A 22360-nucleotide genomic window follows, 5' to 3' on the forward strand; every position below is an offset into this window, starting at 1 on the left:
TCTTATTAGACTTAAGGTCTGTGTTGATGTTAAATGCTGGTCAGCTTTTCCTGAATTCCAAAAGGGAAGAGGGCATAATGAGGGATGTCCAACCCTCCCTTCCCGTCATGGCCTGAACCAGTTTTTCAGGTTCACTCTGGAGTGCCTGGGCTAAGAGGAGAGGTCCACTCAGATGGCTGGGGGACTTGAGAATTTTATTTTGGGTCTATATGGTTATTTCTGAGTGTTAGGCTATAAGAAATTTTTACTTTTAAAAATTCAGACAATAGGGATTCTAAGAGGGGCTTCAAGATGGCTAACGAGAGGCATCTGATACTCACCTCCTCCACAAAAAAGAACAAAAATACTAAGTAGATAATTACACTTCCAGTGGATCACCTAAGGGAGAAAGCTGGAATTCAATAGAGAAGTGACAGGAAACACCTAAGGTAAGGAAGGAGACAGAAGCAAGGCAGCCTGCTGCACTGGATGGGCTGGGAGGCTGGAAAGGCTCCCCAGGGCAGGGAAAGGTTAAGTGGGGACCCCCAGCAGTCTACATTCCCACTGCAGACTCCTGTAATCCTAGCCACAAGAGAGACCCTTAACACACATGGGCCCCGAGACTAACAGGAGACCACGTGAAGGCGCTGCTCAAGAGGAGTTCACAATGGGTCCCACACACCTCCTAAGTCCTAAATAGCTACAGCAAGGCATCATTTGCAGAGTCCAACCCCCATCGGGCTGCATCCTGCCCTGGGGCCCAAGAACCCCTAAATCTCACATCCCTGGAGCCTCACTGAGATCCCCTGTGCATTCCCAGGTGGTGCTGCTAACTGATGTATCTTGGGCCAAAGTGCAAGACATTGTCAGCAACCCCATAACCGTGAATGGTGCTACTGAGCATTTACACGTACGTACCCTGAGAACAGGCTACAAGCTTGCAGCTGCCATCTGAGACCAAAGTGTACCCCCCCATCAATTTATGACTGTTGTCACTGAAAGCAACCCAGCCCTCCCAGTAACAGGCTATAGTACATCTCCCGAGCACTGTGCTGGAAGTCTGGGGATCATGCCATCCTCGCCTACCAGAACCAGCAGTTGCACAACCCAACAGGGGGCCTGAGGTCAAGCCAGCTTGGCCCAGTTCCACCCACCTCCAGTGGCTGAGCATGCCATCCAGGGGCCTGTGGATTACCCCATCCACAACTGTTGGCACCTGAGTACTCCTCCCAGAGGCCTGAGGACCCAACCTGCCACTATTACCACAGCAGACACCCATGTGCATGCACTACCTGTGGGCTTGGGAACTGGCCCATCCAACCCATTGCAATCATCACCAACACCACCATAGACCGCTTGGGAGCCAGAGGTTTGTCCCACCACTACTACTGCCATAATCCATGGCATATCCACTGCCTAGGGGCCTGACGACATGCCAAACTGCCCAGCTCACCACCATCACTGATGGCATCCAAACAAACTGGCTGGAGGCCCCCCAAGAATTGGCCCACCTGGACAATCTCACACTGGTGCCAGCGTATGTCACACTGGGGCCTAAGGACAGGCATACTCAGCCTACCACTGCCATCACTGGGACCTAAAGATTGGCCCACCTGACACCCCTGTCCCCAGCAAAACTTCACCACAGCCTCCACTAAAAACTGCACCCTAAGACACTCAGGAAATCAGACACTACTGACACTGTTCCTGACAAAATTCATACAGAGACTATACTATGGTATACATACAGAATCAAAGCCAAAGTGGCCTACCAAACAACAGCATAGACACATCGTTAGGAAAACATGCCCCCCTACAAAAGCAAATTCGAAAACCTGAAGAAGGGACTGTTATACCACAGGCACAGATATCAACATAAGGATAGAAGAAACATGAAAAAGCAAGGAGATATGACACTTCCAAAAGAACGTAATTCTCCAGCAATTGATTCCAGTGAAAATAAAATTGTGAAATCCAGAAAATGAATTCAAAATAATGATATTAAAGAAGCACGATACAAGAGAATTCAGATAAACAATATTTAAAATCTGAAAACAATTCAGGATATAAATGAGAAATTTACCAAGGACACTGATATCATTCAAAAGTACCTGAGGAGAGTGAAAACCACCTGGTGACCACTGAACAGGCCCGGAGATAAAAACTTCTTATCTGAGCAATTTAGAAGGGAGCAAAGACTACCTGGTGACCATCAAACAGGCCATCCAGAGGCAAGACTCCTTATCTGAGGAATTTAGAGGTAATCAAACCTCCCTAGTATCTAAAGTCAGCATCTGATTCCAGGCTTCTTTCAATTTTTATAAGTAACTAAAATTTCTATACATCTCTGGAATGCCATGCTGAAACTAATTTTACAACCCTAAGCTACTGTCTTAAAGTCTATAAATGCTCCTAAGGAAAATCCACCACGGTGCGCTCAGTCCTCTCACTGAGGCACCCTGCTGCACTATTTTGCAGCATCCTTCCTTTCTAATAAAGTTTCCTTTTTCAAACCTGTACTATTGTAAATTCTTTTAACCAACCTGTGAGTTGACCACTTCCTGGTGCCAGGGCTCTGACACCTCACCCAACAATCCTCAAATAGATACAATTCAAAAAGGTCTTCTCCACAGCACATTATAGTAAAACTGTCAAAGTCAAAGAGAGAATTCTAAAAATAGCAAGAGAAAAGCATCCAGTCACTTAATGCTTAGAACCCCCAGCAGACTACCAGTAGATTTCTCAGCAGAAACCTTACAGGCCAGGAGAGAATAAGCAGATACATTTGAAGTGAAGAAAGAAAGAGAGAAAAAGAAAGGGAAAAAGGAAAGAAATGCAGGAAGGAAAGAAAGAAAAGGAAGGAGAGAGAGGGAGGAAGGGAGGGAAGAGAAGGAGGGAGGGGAAAGGAAGGCAGAGAAGGGAGAGAAGGAAGGAACCTCTCTGCCAAGGATACTATTCCCAGCAAAGTTATCCTTCATAAATGAAGGAGAAATAAAGTCTTTCCCAGATAAGCAAAAGCTGAAGGAACCCATCACCACTAGGCCGGCCCTCCAAGAAATAATCAAGGGAGCCCTATACCTGGAAGGAAACACATCAAAATATAAAACCCACTGGTAAAGCAAACACACAAATAAAAAAGAGAAATAATTTAAATGTCATCACTACAGAAAACCACCAACTACAATGAAAAACAATATGAGAGAAAGAAAGGAATAAATGCTACACAAAAACCAGAAATCAATTACTAAAATGACAGGAATAAGCCCTGTCATATCAATAATAATCTTGAATATAAATGAATTAAACTTTCCACTTAAAAGATACAGAGGGGCTGAAGAATTTTTTAAAATGATCCAACCATACGCTTCCTACAAGAAATTCATCTCATCTGTAAAGACACAGACTGAAAGTAAGGGATGGAAAAAGATATTCTAAGTGAACAAAAATCAAAAGCAAATAAGAACATCTATCCTTATAACAGATAAAACAGACTTTAATTTAAAAACAGTAACAACAAAGAAGGTCATTATATAACGATAAAGGGATCAATTCAACAAAAAGATTTAACAATTCTAAACATATATGAACCCAACAACAGACCACTCAGCTTTATCAAGAAAACATGATCAGACCTAAAGGGAGGGACAGAATCCAATACAATAAGTGCTAGGGACATCAACACCTGACTCTCAGCATTACACAGATCATCTAGACAGAAAATTAACAAAGAAACACTGGATTCAAACCGCACTTTAGACCAAATGGGTATAACAGACATTTACAGAACATTTCATCCAACAAGTACAGAATAGACTCTTCTCATCAGCCCATGGACCATTCTCCAGAACAGACCGTATGTTAGGCCACAAAACAAGTCTCAACAAATTTTTAAAAACCAAAATCATATCAAGTATCTTTTATGACCACAATGGAATAACAGTAGAAATCAGTAACAAGAGAAACTTTGGAAACTGTACAAAATACATTGAAATTAAACAACATGCTCCTAAATGACCATTGGGCCAAGGAAGAAATTAAGGAGGAGATAAAAAATGTTTGTGGTGTGTAGTGGCATGTGCCTGTAATTCCAGCTACTCAGGAAGCTGAGGCAGAAGGATTGTTTCAGCCCAGGAGTTCTGCAGTGAGCTAGGATCACACCACCACACTCCAGCCTGGTCAACAAAGTGAGACCATCACAAATGAAAGTCAAAAAACAATATACCAAAACCTATGGAATACGACAAAATTGGTGCTAAGAGAGATGTTTATAGTAATAAATGCTCACACCAAAAAAGTAGAAAGATTTCAAATAAACAATCCAACAATACACCTCAAAGAACTAGAAAAGCAAGAACAACCTAACCCAAAATTAGTAGAGGGAAAGAAATAATAAAAATCAGGATAGACTGAAAAAAAAATACAAAAGATCAACAAAATAAAAACTTGGTTTTTTTAAAAGATAAAATCAATAAACCACTATCTAGGTAACCAAGAAAACAAAAAGACCCATATAAATAAAATCAGATACGAAAAACGAAACATTACAACTGATACCATAGAAATACAAAAGAGAAATAATCAAGCTATTATGTACAACTGCACACTAATACACTAGAAAATCTAGAGAAAATGGATAAATTCTTAGACACACACAGCCTGCCAAGATTGAATCAGGAAGAAACAGAAAAACCTGAACAGACCAATAATGAGTAATGAGATTGAATCAGTAATAATAAAAAGAAAATCTCCCAACAAAGAAAAGCCCAGGATTGGATGGCTTCACTGCCAAATTTGAGCAAAACTGTTTTTTTGTTTGTTTGTTTTTTGTTTTAAGACAGAGTCATGGTCTGTTGCCCAGGCTGGAGTGCAGTGGCGCAATCTTGGCTGACTGCAACCTCCACCTCCTGGGTGGAAGTGATTCTCATGCTTCAGCTACCTGAACAGCTGGGATTATAGGCATACACCACCACGCCCAGCTAATTTTTGTGGTTATTATGTATTTATTTACTTATTTATTTATTTGAGACAGAGTCTCATTCTGTTGCCCAGGCTGAAGTGCAGTGACACAATCTCAGCTCACTGCAATCTCCACCTCCTGGGTTCAAGTGATTCTCCTGCCTCAGCCTCCCGAGTAGCTGGGATTATAGGCATGCACCATGATGCCCAGCTAATTTTTGCATTAGTAGAGACAGGGTTTCACAATGTTGGCAAGGGTGGTCTCAAAACTTCTGGCCTCAAGTGATCCACCCACCTCAGCCTCCCAATGTGCTGAGATTACAGGCATAAGCCACTGTGCCCAGCCTTGACCAATCTTATAAAGAAGAACTAACACCAATTCTCCTCAAACCATTCCAGAACACTGAAGAGGAGGGAATTCTATAAGGCATTACCCTGATGCCAAAACCAGAGAAGGACACAACAAAAACAACAAAAAACTACAGGTCAGCCATGAACACAGACACAAAAATTCTCAACAAAATACAGCAAACCAAATCCAACAGCACATCAAAAAGAGAATACATCATCATCAAATGGGATTTACCCCAGGGATGCAAGAATGATTCAATATATGCAAATCAATAAACATGATACATCACATTAACAGAATGAAGGACTAAAACCATATGATCATCTCAACATCCCTTCATAATAAAAGCTCTCAACAAACTAGGCATAGACAGAACATACCTCAACATAAAAAAGACTGTATGTAACAAACCCACAGCTAACATCATACTGAATAAGTAAATCTGAAAGCCTTTCCTCTAAGAGCTGGAAAAAGACAAACATCCCCACTTTCACCAGTCTTTTTCAACACAGTACTGGGAGTCCTAGCCAGAGTCATCAGGCCAGAGAAAGTAAGAAAATGCAGCCCAATTGGAAAAGAGGAAGTCAAACCATCCCTCTTTGTAGATAAAGACTCCACCAATAAACTCTTAGATTTGGAAAGTCACAGGACACAAAATCAAAATACAAAAATCAGTAACATTTCTACACACCAAAAACAAACTAGTTAAGAAAGAAATCGAGCCGGGTGTGGTAGCTCATGCCTGTAAATCCCAGCACTTTGGGAGGCCAAGGCAGGCAGATCACCTAAAGTCAGGAGATCAAGACCAGCCTGGTCATAATGGTGAAACTCTGTCTCTACTAAAAATACAAAAAATTAGCCCGGCATGATGGCAGACACCTGTAATCCCACTTACTTGAGAGGCTGAGGCAAGAGAATTGCTTGAACCAGAGAGACAGAGGTTGCAGTGAGCTGAGATTGTGCCACTGTTCTCCAAGATCCTACTCTCTGATCTGCTTTACCTGTGGCTGCATTTCCTCTAGAAGTGCCTAACCCAAAGGGCCTGCTGTAATTGTTATAGGGTGACTGTGGCAAGCTTCTTAAGAAAACTGCTTTATAAAACTATCAATACAACAAAGATCCTGGACAACATGCAGCGGTTAGCATATCCCTGTAATACATCATGGTTTTACTCTAACACAGTTGTTACCAAGTTGATCAGAAACACTTGTGGAACTTTTAAAAACTTTTAAAAACAGATTGCTGGGATCTGTACTCTTCCAAATATACCTTCACTCAACCACACTCCCCTGAAGACTAAATTGAGTAGATCTATAATGAGACTGAGTAAAAAAAAAAATTAGTTACGTAGATCCTTGCTATTGAAAGTGTGGTCCAAACATCAGAAGCATCAGCATCATCTGGGAGCTTGTCAGAAATGCAGATTCTCAGGCTCCATCATACCTATTGAATACAAACCTGCAGCTCAGCAAGGCCTCCCAGTGATTAGGACAAACATTCAAGATTGAAAGCGCTGCCCTACATGATTCTGATGTGCAGCCAGGTTTCAACAGCAGTGCTTTTCTTAACCCTCTAGTTCTCAAAATATAAAATCAAGTACATGAATAAATTTAAAATGTACTTTAATTGCTGCAAAGAGGCTATGGTGAAAATCAAAAGGAACTCATTTTTAGGGGGCCCCAATCGCATTCCATAGCTACCACAATTTCACTTACCCTTGCATTACATATGGAAACTGGTGACTCTGTGTTTGGTCAGTTTGTGCTTGTGGAAGTGTACGCTGCCTCAATCCTTCCGAGGAAGAACCCGCAGCTAAAGACAACATTTCTTGACTAGATGATGGAGTTGTTGATCCTGAATGATCTGAACTCTACAAACAAAAATGTATAATTTTTAAAAGGAGATTTAGTTCTTTACAATCATAAAATTACAGGCACATTACTAAAAATGTATTCATGAAATCCCTCCGCAAAACAACTAAATTTCATAAATTTGCTGTTTTAAATCTTGTGTCCAGTATAAGTAGATACTTTAATTTTGATAAGTCAAAACTTATCAAAACTGCTTAATTAAATTAAAATATTCCATTTTTTCAACTAGAAATGGCTGAGGAGCAGAATAATACACAAAATAAAGCATATTAATTTTGAGATTAGTTAATGCATTAAAAGTCTTTTCGTTTATTTTTTTTTATTTTTTTTTTTTATTTTTTTTTGAGACGGCAGTCTTGCTCTTTCGCCCGGCTGGAGTGCACGTGGCCGGATCCTCAGCTCACTGCAAGCTCCGCTCCCGGGTTGCGCCTTCTCGTCTGCCTCAGCTCCCAGTAGGCTGGCATACAGGCGGCCCGCCACCTCGCCCGGCTAGTTTTTTTGTAACTATTTTTAGTAGAGACGGGTCTTCACCGTATGCCAAGGAGGTCTCGATCCTCCTGGACCTCGTGATCGCCGTCTCGGCTCCCAACAGTGCTGGGAATTACAGGCTTGAAGCCACCGCGCCCGGCCTAACAAGTCTATTTCACATGTTAATTAAGCACACAAAGCTCGCTTTCTTTTTTTTTTTTTTTTTTTTTTGGACGGTAGTCTCGCTCTGTCGCTCAAGCTGGACTGCAGGCAGATCGCGCTCCCTGCAGCTCCGCTCCGGGTTTACGCCTTCTCTGGCCTCGCCTCCCGAGTAGGCTGGACTACAGGCGCCCGCCACCTCGCTCGGCTAGTTTTTTTGTATTTTTTCGTAGAGACGGGGTTTCACCGTGGTAGCCAGGATGGTCTCGATCTCCTGACCTCGTGATCCGCCGTCTCGGCCACTCCCAAAGTGATGGGTTACAGCTTGGCCACCGCGCCCGGCCTACAAAGCTCCTTTCATGATGCCTAACACATATAAAGTGTTCAATAAATGGTACTAATTACAGAGTCATTTAAACAGTTACTATGTGTCAAGTACTGTACAACATCCTACTGGTAACACATTGGTTTAAAGTAATGAAAAACAGGCTAGAAATCAAAAGATCTAAAATCTAGTGTTATCTCTGACATTAACAAGAAGTATAACCTTAAAGGTTCACTTAACCTCTCAGAGTCTCCACTTTCCTACAGAAAATGAGATTGGACTAAATTTTCAAGATTCCTTTCAGTTCTAAAATTCTATTAGTTTATAGAAATCACTAACAAATATTACTTTTTTACAAAATGAACTATGAGGATCAAAATGTTAATCGGGATTTTTTTATTCTCATGCTCAAATTTTTTTAATCTCGTGCTCATGGATTCAGTAACCGTAAACAATATAACTCCCTGAAGACCATCCCAATTTGTTTAAAAATAGTTTGTCAAGTGTTTCATGTACATTTAAAACACAATTACATTTTACATAAATTACAGTTCTTCCACTTTAAAAAGCTAGGTACAGTATTATTTTAACATCCTTCCTTTAACAAGTTTGTTAAAGTGTATTTTACCCATACTGCCTTCCTATTGACAGGATGTCTTTCTGCATGACTCCCATGCTAAGTCCTGCCATGTGAAACGTCCAAAACAGTCTTTTGCAAAACAGCCCACACCAGTCTTTTGCAAGACTAACAAAAACTTACTTTAAAATGTTACTTCACACACAATAGATATCAAATATCTTACTAAGGAGTCTGGATTCTTAGAAACATAAACTGGGAAAGGCTGCTTTTTTGGCAAGATTTCTCATTAAATGGGCCATCATAATATGGTGCTCATTAATACAATTATTAGAAGAAAAGCCTAGTCATTTGGCAGCACAACCTAATTCCTCTAGAACTAATGATTTCTGACCTTATTAGGTAATTATTTTATGATTAGATCTTTAAAACATTTTCAAATCCCTTGAAATTTCTGAACCATGAAAAATTAAGGTGAATTCAACTTAACATTCCTTTGATACTTTTCAGGCTTTCATAACACTCTGAAAAAAACAAATATACACACTAAAGATACAAAATCATGGCTGAGCAACCCACTGGAAGAGTCAAAGTCAGAAGGTTGTTTCCGAACAAAAATTGGAGCAATACAACTGTGTCCGACAACTACAAAAAAAAACTCTGTGCCAATGCCAATGTCTGTGCCTTTCCATGCCAAGACAGGAAACATATAAAGACCCTTGGGTGTTTTGACAAGGCATATTTTATTTAGTTTAATGTGCTAAATTCCCATGGCTGGTACTAGGAAATACTTACCATTAAGAGAATACTAATTAAATACAGCAACTGGAGAAGCTAGTTTCTTAAAGCAGCAGTTAACTAGTATCTATTGAGAGACCTTTCAACTAGTTCCCACCCCTGTCATTTGTGCTCTCTTTCAAGCTTTGGCTGGATTCTTGACAAGGAAAGCATACTTAGCAGTATACAAGTTCCCTGCCTGCTCAAGAAGTTGAAAGCAAGCTTCCACTCATCCAATCCTCTTACCTGCAAAGGTGTCATAGAAAGCCTTTATGGGAAATCAAAAATAACATAAGAGGACTGAGGACAATGTCTTTGAAATTTACAGAAAATGTCTAAATCGAGAAAGTCAACTATTACAAAACATTTCCAAAACAATTTTAGGCAGATGGAAAAATAAGGATGGAGGAATGAATACCCAAGTCTGAAAGAAATTAGCACATTAAGTATTACCTCCCCAAGCAGGTGGAAGGTACACCCAAATCCAGTCATTTTTAAAAAACAAAATCCTTGACCAAGTCATCTACTTCAAGAAGATTTAGGGTACTTAAATTTTAAACAATTTAATCTACCTTGAATCAAATATACTATTTTAAATACCTGGCATATTTCTGAAATATCATTGGCCTAAGAATTTATATTATATAACCATAACATAATTCTGTTTTCTAAGTATTCCAGTAATTAAACTTTTGAAGATGAAATCTATTACTGACCTGCCATACAGCAAATTATAACTCATGGTGAATAGACTTCAAGGGATAACACTGCGTATTAGACCTTTCAAAATGATAAACTTTACAAAATGTCTAACTTTAGTTCAAAACGCAATCTCAAAATCCACAAGCTCCAATTGTTCTGTTTTTCATTTAGTTTTTAGAGGCAAAAAATAAGAAGAAGATGAAGAAGAAGAAAAGTTCAATGTTTACTCCTCCCAAAACAACTCACAGAATTGCTGCTGGATGCCAATGCTTCACGACTTTCTCTATTGGTGCTGGATTTTGGAGAACTGGGAGGAGTCCGAGAAGTACATACTAGATGAACCATATGATACTCATCTTGCTAAAATTAAAGAAGATTACATTTAAAGGGTAGTACTACAAAATGTACAGTTCAAAAAGTCAGTAGCTAAACTGAAATACTTAAAACTTAGGTCCCTTTACAGCCTAGCCGTTCTATTACTGATAAATTGTTATCATTTGAAGGTAAATTTGTCATTTTATTTGGGATCCTTTTGAATTCAAATCTTCTCCATACTTGGAAAATGATCTAAATACTCTAATTGCTGTATTAAAAAATTATTTTGCATACAAAGCAGTCTTAAAGCAAACAATGTTGTGAAAGTTGTATCAGCACAATCTATTATTTCAGCATGAAAACATCTAGCATCTTAAACTTTTTACAGTTTACATATTTCCATCACTTGAGGCTTAGCAACCATAAAAGAAACTCAAATAACTTCATCATAATCACGTTTGCCTTAATTTTAGCAAGGTGATTTTTTTACTCTTTTGGAGTCAAAACTATTTTCATCTATAACACCTATAAGCAGATATAAAACAGACATTTAAACTATATTCTGTAAATATCCCATGTTTTTCCATAAACTTACAAATATGACTGAAGAAAAACGTAACAAATAACGATTAGGGTTGGCATTTTAGCTTTAGTGAGATCATGAGCATATTTATTTATACTTAGACATAAAGCTAGCAAATAAGATGGAGAAAGGAAAGAAGGAATAAAGGAGGACAAAGAACAATGAGGGATGAGTCAGCAAGTTTTAAAAAAGAAAAGAACAGAATGACAAAGAAAAAGGAGCAGAAAGAAAGATACCCAAATGATGAGAAAGGGAAACAAAGTTACTAGAAACTAAGAATGTATCACTTGCCTACCATGAACCTATAATTGTGCTTAAATTTGGAGGCAAATCCAAGAAAGGGTACAACAGGCCCTTCCTTAAAGAGGCTCGTGATATTGTTAAGAGAGTAGACTTGTGCACTACAGCACAATTACAGAAACAGAGAACAGTCTTTTTTGCGTGAAACTGAGAAGTCCAACCTTAATTACTTCAGGAGTTTGGAGGAAGAAGTTCAGGGTTAGAATGCTAAAGAAAGGCTTCAGAGACAGCACGACAGAAGGTATGCCTGGCAAAGAAGGTTGAAGACACTCCTAATTTTCAATGCCCCTCTTAGCTTCTTAATACAGAATATTAACAAGCATACAAGTATAAGATGTTGATCCTTAGAAACGTAGTTCCAAAAGGTCATTATTAATCACAATTAATTCACAGAATTTATTTATCTTGGGAATGTTTCCATAAAACATTTTGTGACTAAATAGGTAAAGCTAATGGCAGCATTTAAACTGAAAAAAGTAAAGGGGTACATTGACTTTAACAAAACAGTTGAAAGAACTATTTAAAATATAAACATATTACTCAACATGTTTTATATAGGAGCACAAGAGTTCTTTGACTGAGGCAGTTTTTATTTTAAGTTGTCTGGCCTGAAACCATTTCTGACGGCAAAATCTTTTAAAAGTCTTCATGTGCAGATTTAAGCTATCCTTGGGGTAAAATAATTAATATATTTGTATTTCAAAGAGCAGATGGCAGAAAGGACTATATTGAAATATATTTTATTTCTAAGCACCAGCATAAAAACAAGAAAAAAAAAAAAAAGACCAGCCAGAACACAGAGGTTTTCAGGGCTATTCTAAATGATACTATACTGGCGGAGACATGTCATTATATATTTGCCAAAACTCGTAGAATGTGCAACACAAGAGTGCACCCTAAACATAAACTACAGGCTTTGGGTAATAATGTATGTCTTTAAAAAAAAAGAGGAAAGAAAGAAAAAAGACAAAAAACCTGCTGCAAAATCCGCTATTTTTGAGGGAGTGGATATTGCACCATGTTAGCAATTTGAAACTACATAATTCCAGTAACAGCAAGAAGTCACACTGGCAAAGCTAAAATGTCAACTGTCTAAGCAGAAGGAATATACTAATTTTTTTTTAAGTTTCCCACAGGTGATCATAAACATACAGGAGAAGATACAGATCTTCTAAATTAGATAAGGAATATTCACAACAACAGTTTAAGTCAAAGAGCTAAGGCAAAACATAGAAGAAATTCAATTCTGCTATACTCACCAACAAAAAGCAACATTTCAAATGCTGAAAAGCTCTATAAGTATAAATTCCACAAACGAACATGAGCTAAAAGCTACCACTAAAATAACTAGCCTTCAAGCTGATTTTATTGAAAATATTGAAATATAAAAATGTATTGAAATATATTTTAGCTCTGAGCACCCACAAAGTTTGCTAACTGATGGACCAGTTAATTTCCTCCTGAAATTAAACTCCCAACTCACGCAATTTGTATAAAAATATGATGCAGCTGGCAAAAAGGAGATTTAGAGGAAAGATTGTTATCAATGAAAATCCGTCACCACTACTGAACATTCTACTTCTGCACTACTGACGTCAATAGCATTTTCTTACAAAAAATGGCAAATACCTGACCACGAATACATAATCCTACTTTAGATTTAACTATCAGATGAATATACAGAACCGTTACCTAAACTAGCAAGAAACTATCATGTTACTTTCTAATTTATCTTTACTTGTTATGCTACCCAAAGAGATTGATTTTAAGTATCTAAAAACTGAACTGGTTGAATACAATTTCAGAACATATCTCCTCTCACATTCTGAATGTATCTGGTATCAAATAGTGATAGAAAAGCTTACTTTTCTGAGAATGTCTTTCAGCTGCAGATGATCGGGAAGCAGTCTGCCCGAATACACCAATCTCTGATCCTTCGTCAACTAAGAAATGGGACAAAGAAAAGAATTCAACTTTTCTAATTATGCAAATTGAAGGTTGGGAATAACATGCCTAATTATGGGTAAAATAAAACTCCCTTTAGGCACAAGTAAGCAGAAAACTGACACAATTTAAGAACTTTTGTTTTTCCAAATTCTACTTAAGAAAAAACATTTAAGAGTTCAGCAAATGGTAATTTATCTATTGCAGCTATAATAAAGTACAGATAATTAATATTATCCTGGCGGGGTGGGGGGAGGTAGGTAAATTGGAAGTCTGTCTTTTCAACCATAATGCAATGCATATATGACTATCATTAAAAAAACTTCAAGACTATATAAATGAGAAAGTGGTTGGCCTTATATTAATAGTCAACAGTAGGATAAAATTTCAAGGTCACCAGAATCATTTTGCCTTATTTTGTCAATTTTTCATCTAAGATAATATATGACTTATTTTCTTCCTAACATTGTGCAGAACAATTTACTGGTTTTAATTCAAGAGCCATGTAGATTTAGTTACAAATTTACTTACTAATTATTATTCCTACCACTCTCACAAATACCTTTGTTATGCTTTTCAAAAACACAAGACTAAAGAAAAATCAACACAAGTGCATGGAGAGTCAGTTGCCATCTCTATATGCAACCAAAATATGAAATTATGTAAAATTAAAGCATCTGTATATACTCCATATAAGGCCTATTTAATAACTGCAAAACAGGTGAATGTTCTTTGCATTTTATCAAAACAAATACTAGCCATATCAGTAATTCTTAAATATGCCAAATCCAAGCCACAACTATAACAATTTTTAAGACTATGTATTCAACATAGCTACTACAAAAGGGTCTTCTTATACTAAAACTAGCCATAATAGAAATTATCATACTAAGATCAGTGGTTCAGGCATCCTTACACACCAAAGATATAGCTATCCTTCCAAGATACTTAACCATTACACATATTCCAGTTTCTCCTGGAAGCATTTTGGAGTGTACCATTCCTCAAATGCACATGTACAAACTCCTATATATAAACAATCAAATACAATGCACAGGTTTGAAAATCATAAGTCTTACAACCTTTATATTTATATATAAAGGTTTCTGTTTATATAGAGAGAGACAGAGAGAGAGAGAGAGGAGCACTGTGGTATTGTAAAATATATTTGGTTTTCATGCTGTTTTCTGCCAAAGAGCTCCTAAAATCCTTGGAATCTTCAGAAAGATGAGTATCTTTAGTGTGCTAATAAGACAACTGGTGGCTGGGGGACCCTACACTGCCCCAGGATGGAGGCTGGTTGCCAGGGGAACCAACCAAGTGATTAGAAGTTTGCAACTTTCAGTCCCACCCCCACCCCCAACCTCCAGAAAGGGAGAGTGGCTTAAGGTCGAGTTGATAAACCAACGGCCAATGATTTAATCAATCATGCCTATCTAATGAAGCTTCCATAAAAACCCAAAAGGACGGAGTTCTGAGAGCTCCAGCATAGGAGAAAGAGTCGAAGTTCCTCGAGAGTGGATGGGCCCAGAAAGGGCATGGAAGCTCTGAGCCCTTTCTCCCAGTCCTATGCATCTCTCTTCCATTTGTATCCTTTGTAATACTATCCTTTATAAGTGAGCAAATGTAAGTAACATGTTTCCTTGAGTTCCCTGAGCTGCACTAACAAATTAATTGAACCCCAGGAGGGGGTCACGGGAACCCCAATTTATAACCAGCTGGTCAAAAACACAGGCCACAACCTGTGCTTGAGACCACATATGAAGGGGGGCAGTCTTGTGGGATTGAGCCCTCAACCTGTGGAATCTATCTCCAGGTAGATCGTGTCAGAAGTAAACTGAATTAAAGGACATTCAGCTGGCGTCCTCTGGAGAATTATCTGCAGAACTCCTTGTTGTTGGAGAGAAATCCCCACACATTTTGGTGACCAGACATTACAGAAGAATTCTGTATTGAGTGTTGTGGAGCATAAGAGAAACTGAGTTTGCTTTTTCCTATATCCTTATAGGCACTGAATGGCCAACTATACGAGCATAAGTTGAATGCTAAATCTACAATCAATGATTTAATTCCCGCCCAAAATGAATTGTGCAATGCTTTATAAATCTCTATAATGTAGTTATTACAATTGGAACCTAAAGAAGTTTCTTCAGTAAGTATTACAGTCATCATTAACTATCACTTTTTTACCAGACCAAACATTTAATAAATAGATACTTTTATGTCATATCATCACTCTGCATAAAGGACATCAGTCTCTTTTGTGAATTTTTTTCCTTTATAAAATTCTCAAACATACATACAGTGGAGGGAATAAAATGAACCCACAGGTACCATCTTCAAGAATTCTCAAGTACCCAGCTTCAACAATTACCAAATTCTGCTATTCTTGTCTCATCCATCCCTCATTTCTTTTTATTTTCTTCAAAGAGAATACTGCATTTTAATTTAAAAAAAAAAAAAAAGAGAGAGAGAGAGAGACGGGGTCTCACTCTGTTTTCCAGGCTGAAGTGCAGTGGCTATTCACAGGTGCGATCATGGTACACACTACAGCCCCCGAACTCCTGGGCTCAAGTAATCCTCCCGCCTCAATCTCTGGAATAGCTGGGACTCCAGATATATGCCACTGTACCCAGCTGAGTACTGTATTTTAAAGCAATATGACACATCATTTCTTTTCACCTGTACAAATTCAGTAAGTTTTATAATAACCATAATGTTACTACATTCAACAAATAATTCCTTAATATGTAATATCCAGTGCAGCTCAACTCTTCCCACTTGCCCAAAAATGTTTTTTAAAGATTATTTGAATCAGAATCCAAATAAAGTTCACACACAAAATTTGGCTGTTATGCCTCTTTTAATCTTTTAACAGTTTCTATTTTTAAAAAATTTTTCCCAGGCTATTTACGTGTTGAAGAAATTGTTCGTCTCATAGAACTTTCCAGTCTGATTAGGCAAACTGTATCCTCCTGGTATTGCTCCGCATGTTCCTGTAGTTCCTGTACAATGTAGTTAGATCTAGAGGGCTGATCAGATTCCAATTCCTTTTTGTATGACAAGAAGACTTTTGACAAGGGGGACCTCAAATTGCACCATTTTTGACCAGTAGGAGTCCCTACAAGGTGGCTCCTGCATTTTAACATGACCTCTGTCATCTCTAATAGCAGCTTCCTTGTTCTCAGGCACAAAATGCCCCAGAAGTTCATCTTACACATTTCATGCCCCAGACCTGGAATCAGCCATTGCTCCAGGATTCATGATTCATTTTAATGGGAAATGGTATCTAAAGACCAAAATCTGGGAGCTATGAATACTGATTTTTACTTGTCATTACTTCTTCGGTAAGCAGAGCTAGAAAATAATGTATTTTTATAAAGAGAAACTTAAATCCTGAGTTCATTGTGACATTTCCAACTAAATAGTATTCACTCATTTTATTTGTATCTTCTTACCCTGAAAATCTTTCTTGCTAATGACATTAATAAATACATGCCATTAGCAAATGTACTTATTTGTTTTATCCTACTATATGTAATCTCAAAATAACAATAACAAGATTGTTACTAACAATATTGAACAAAGTTTAAGATTTCTTATTGATCTTCTCTGTCCTTAGGATATAGGTCACTAGGCAAAATACAGTGTTTCAAAGTTACTTGAAATAATAATTCTTGTAACTGTGTCACCATCCTGATGTTTTTTAATTCTTGTGTTTTCATTTAGAGATTTCTCTATTTTTTTATAATTATATATAACAAAAAAATGGCGGTAAGGTAAAAACTATAAACAAGGTGCATTCAAAGAGGCTTTAGTTCTGTCCTTGTTCCATGATTTTGAATTGCCCTTACAATGCTTAACAACAAAGCTGAATACACACATACTGCTATTTTCCTCCTTTTCTTACATAAAAAGTAGTACAGTACACTTACTCTATTGCATCTTGTTTTCTCACTTAATAAACCAGGGAGATTACTGCTTAGCAGCATAAAAATATTTCCCCATTCTTTTTAACTAATGCACAATGCTCCATTATATGAAAGTACTATAGTTTGTTAATGGATATTTGAGCGTTTCTAGACTTTCGTTGTTACGCACAGTGTCCTCCCTTCATATTATTCTATTTATCTCTATATTTTCCCACAGCATCCTGCAACAAGGAGATCATTAATGACATTGATAATGGTAATCTTGGTGGTATAACAGAATAAAAACCTAACTGGAATTGATTCAAGAGAAAAGGAGAGACACGTAGAGACAGCAAATATATACAACTTATAAACAATTTTGCACTTAAAGGAAGAAACAGGACAACAGCTAGAAGGGAAATGGGATCAAGAGAGGGTCTTGCTTTTGGTTTGTTTTATTCTTTTGTGCTTTTGTTTATTCAAGAGAGAAATAACGTGTTTGTATGTTTGTATGCCAATAGGAGTAATTCAGTAGAAAGGAAAAAACTGATGATGCAAGAGAGAAAAACAATTTCAAGAGCAATGTCCTTCAGTAGCTAATAAGGGATGGGGGTCTTGTGCAGAGGAGTTGGACTTACAGCACAATATGACAGATGTAGGTAAAGAGATGATAAGAAACTTATACAATATCCCATCACCAGCACTCTGTGCCTCGGTTTCCTTATCTGTAAGATAAGGGCAATAAGAGTTTGTATCTCACAGGGCTTAATTTTCATAACAATGGAAATGCACATAAACTAGAACAGAACACAATGCCTACTGAGTATTCAATTAACATTAGGTGCTAATTTCTAGTACCTGCTCCTCCCACATCATGCAGTTTCATGAGGCTCTAATGAGATTATGGAAAAGTACCGAAAAGTTGAATGACTAACAGCAGGCTGTGTATATTCATTATGCATAAGAACATGATTTGGATGCTGCTAAAACAGGTTGGGTTAAGGTTGCAATGACTGTCACTTCACATGATTTAAAAAAAAAAACAAAGTCCCAATTCACGTTAGAACTTTGAAGTCTCAGTTTTTTTGTTGTTTTCTTTGTTTTTGTTTTTTTGTTTTGAGACAGTCTCGCTCTGTCACCCAGGCTGGAGCGCAGTGGCACGATCTTGGCTCACTGCAACCTCCACCTCCCAGGTTCAAACAATTCTCCTGCCTCAGCCTTCCGAGTAGCTGGGTTTACAGGCATCCACCACCACACGCTGCTAATTTTTGTATTTTTAGTAGAGAAAGGGTTTCACCATGTTGGCCAGGCTGGTCTCAAACTCCTGGCCTCAAGTAATCCGCCCACCTCAGCCTCCTAAAGTGCTGGGATTACAGGCATGAGCCACCATGCCCAGCCTAAAGTCTCAGTTTAAAATGACATCTATAAACAACAAAAGGAAATCTTTTAATTAATTTTACCTTCTCTACGAGAAAAAATACTTCCATATTAGTCAAAAGAAGTCCATGTCCAAAACATAAGTTATCTAACTTACTTTTTTTATTTTTAGTGAAAGAATGTAGTATTTACCAACTACTTCTAGATGTTAATATATTATCTGCTTTCTACATGGATAATCTCCATTTTCCTATTAAACTGTAATAGTAATGGAATTTCTCAGATATTTTATCAAAAGCATCACTTCTAAGCAAGATAGGGAAAAAATATGCTGGAAAACTCAGTATTTGGGACTACTGATCAAAATATACATAAATGGCGCACACTGGCAGTCCTACTTAAAATGTTTACTCCCATAATTTGTTAGTAGACAGGTTTAAAACAAATTTTTCACAGAAACAATAGGTCATTTTCAGTCAGAGACTTCAAAAGCCAAAGCTTGGAAAACTTTGCAATGCAATACAAGTTAAATAAATTTAGGAAAAGCATTTAGTTAAAAATAGAGGTACTGAAATCTCATGATAGCTATAAAGTGATTATCCAGATTATTGATAATATTAATTTTTTATCAAGATAAAAACTCAAAAGATTTTGACAATTCCTAGTCCTGGAACTATGGGTCGCACACATACAAATAATTATTAAATTTAAAAGCTAGCACACACATATTGTATTTAACCCAAAATATAGCTAACTAAAGTAGTATGACTAGTATCCCAGAAAGAGACTGGTAATCCCTTATCTCCAAGTCCTTCTTTTTTAAAACCACCTACACCTACTAAACAGAAAGGTTAGGCAATAGCTAAGCAAGTCCATCAGCAGTAGGAGGAAAAGATGCAAAAGCACCCAGCAAAAGTTTCTGACTTTTGCAAGGAGAAAGACAGACACCACAGCCTTTATCATTTGCTTCTCTAGAAGAGGAATCAAGGTTTAGAAAAACCATTAGTAGGCATGTGTACATTTCATTCATATCACTGGTTTTTGCCCTGCCAGAGTCTTTGCTAAATTTCCCATCCAATTCTAAACGTTAGGGTTCTTCACACGAGTCGCAAATTTGTCTCTCTGTCCAAGGCCTCACCCTCTCAGACCCAGATTCATATACCCAACTGTTAAGAGATTTGACATCTTCATATATTTTAATAGGCAACTCAAATTCTACAATGCATTTCAATTCCCAATTCCCCAAATCTTTCCTCTTATTTCTTCCCTATCCTGTAACAACCTGTGACCAATTGTTTAAGCCAAAAACCTGGGCATCATCCTCAACTTTTCTTTCTCTTGCCTTGCCTCCCATATCTAACCACAGTCAAATCCTATAGACTCTATCTCCAAAAGTCCCTCTCAGATCAGTCTACTTCTTTCCACCTACACTGCCATTACCCTAATCTAAACCATCATTTCTTGCCTGGTCATCTGCAATAACCTTTTAATTGGTTTTCTTCCATTCTACAGTCAGCAGCTCTAGTGATCTTTTAACAACTTAAATCAGCCAGGCATGGTGGTTCACATCTGTAATCCCAGCACTTTGGGAGGCTGAGGCAGAAGGACTGCTGGAGCCAGGAGTTCAAGACCAGCCTGAGCAACAGAGCAAGACTCCATCTCCTCAAAAAATGTTTTTAAATGTAGCCAGGTGTGGTAGGGCATGCTTGTAGTTCCAGCTGCTTGGGAGGATGAGGTGAGAGGATCACTTGAGCCCAGTAGTTCAAGGCTACAGTGAGCAATGATCACTCCCCCTGCACTCCAGCCTGGGAGACAGAGGAAGACCCTGTCTCAAAAAAACAAAAAACAAAAACAACAAAACAAAACAAAAAAACTTAGATCAATCCTGTCACTCTCTGATGGAGTCCCACTACAATGGATTTAATTCAAATTCCTTTCCATGGCCAGATCTGGCTTCTGTCTCTCTCCAAACTCCCCAGTAGTAGTAGTCTTTCCTCCTGACGAGCCAAACTGACATTCACTTAGATCTCAAGCTCTTTTTCAATTCAGACACCTGCCTGCTGTATTCTCCCCCAGCTCTTACATACCTGACTCTTAATCACCTTTTAGATTTTAGTTTTAAAATCACCCCCTCAGCAAGGTCTTCCTTGACTTACAAATCTACAGTATAGTATTCCCTCTCACACATCCTGTTTATATCCTTCGTAACACAAACCACAATCTCTAATTATGCCAACATGTGTTTTTTTTTTTCTTAAATAAAAGTGCCAAGAATAAAGGGTCCATAGCCATCTTGCTTGTCACTGTGTTCCCATGGCCCACTACTGTGCCTGACAGAGTACATGCTAAGTGTAGATTTATTAAATGAGGTCTCATGAGTCCAAAACTGCTTACATAGACTTGGAGAAACCACCTAATTTGAAGTTTGTTAAATTAGTTATTTTACATGTAATCAAGAAAACAGAAATGAAATACTCAATCTATGAATTACAACACTAACTTAAAACACTTGCTGGTGCTAAATTCATCTGATTCATTTCCACAAATGATACTGATATTAGCAAATTATGATAAAGAAGCAATCATATATTAGTATTGTAGTATTTTTTTCTTTAAATTAGTAGTCAACTTTGAAAAAATGGTTTTATCTTTCCATAGCAAGGTCACATCAATTTTCAGAAATGTAGAACATAAAAATGTAACAAAATTACATAGTACCCCCCAAAATACATAAAGCAAAAACAAGTATGGGCAAGGATGCAGAGAAACTAGACCCTTCACATGTTGCTGGTAGGAATGTAAAAGGGTGTAGCCACTGTGGAAAAAAAGTTCGGCAGTGTCTCAGAGAGTTAAACATACAGTTGCCCTATGACACAATATATGCCCAGTTCCATTGCTAGGTACGTACCAAAAATGATGGAAAACATATGTGCACATAAAAACTTGTACAAGAATGTTCATAGCATCATTATTCATAATAGTCAAAAAAAAGTAGAAACAACCCAAATGTCTATCAGCTGACAAATGGATAAACAAAATATGGTGTATATAAATATATGCACACACAGAATATTATTCAGCCATAAAAAGGAATGAAATACTGACACATGCTAAAATGTAGATGAGCCTTGTAAACATTATGCCAAGTTAAAGATAGCAGGCACAAAAATCCATATAACTATGATTCTATTTATATGAAATGTCTAGACTATGCAAATCCATAGAAAGAGAAAGTAGAAAAAAAAAAGAAACAGAAAGTAGATTAGCAGACTGGAAGAAAAAAGAATGGGGAGTGACTGCCAATAGGTATGGAGTTTCTGGGGTGATGAAAATATTCTAGAATTAGATAGTGATTATGACAGCACAACTTTGTGAAGTACTAAAAACCATTGGGTCATATACTTTAAAAGGGCAAATTTTGCAGTATGTGAATTATATCTGGATTAAGAAAAACTGTTACTTTCAATTGAATATTCAAATGCCTTCAAATAATCTGAAGTTTTTGGTTTTTTGTCGCCCAGCCTGGAGTACAGTGGCATGGTATCAGCTCACTGCAACCGCTGCCTCCTGAGGCTTAAGTGATCCTCCCACCCCAACCTCCTGAGTAGCTGGGACTACAGGCATGTGCTATCACACCTGGCTATTTTTTGCGTGTGTATGTATATATACACATATGTGTGTGTATATATGTGTATATATACATATGTGTGTGTATATGTGTTTGTGTGTGTGTGTGTGTGTATATATATATATATATATATATA

General features: G+C 37.6%; 1 protein-coding gene across 4 annotated transcripts in view; it reads right to left on the reverse strand.

The window, feature by feature from the left end:
- Positions 1–22360, reverse strand: part of HERPUD2 (HERPUD family member 2) — a 53422-nt gene that overhangs the window by 17898 nt on the left and 13164 nt on the right. For all 4 annotated transcript variants that reach the window (XM_017854980.1, XM_017854978.1, XM_017854979.1 and 1 more), the window contains 3 exons: positions 13230–13307; positions 10413–10526; positions 7003–7157 (listed from right to left, as the gene is read on the reverse strand). In XM_017854980.1, the coding sequence (XP_017710469.1) occupies positions 7003–7157; positions 10413–10526; positions 13230–13307 (347 nt within the window). The remainder of the gene's footprint in view (positions 1–7002; positions 7158–10412; positions 10527–13229; positions 13308–22360) is intronic.

Source organism: Rhinopithecus bieti, unplaced genomic scaffold (genome assembly GCF_001698545.2).
Source record: "Rhinopithecus bieti isolate Rb0 unplaced genomic scaffold, ASM169854v2 scaffold_39971, whole genome shotgun sequence".
In the NCBI taxonomy this organism is placed as follows: domain Eukaryota; kingdom Metazoa; phylum Chordata; class Mammalia; order Primates; family Cercopithecidae; genus Rhinopithecus; species Rhinopithecus bieti.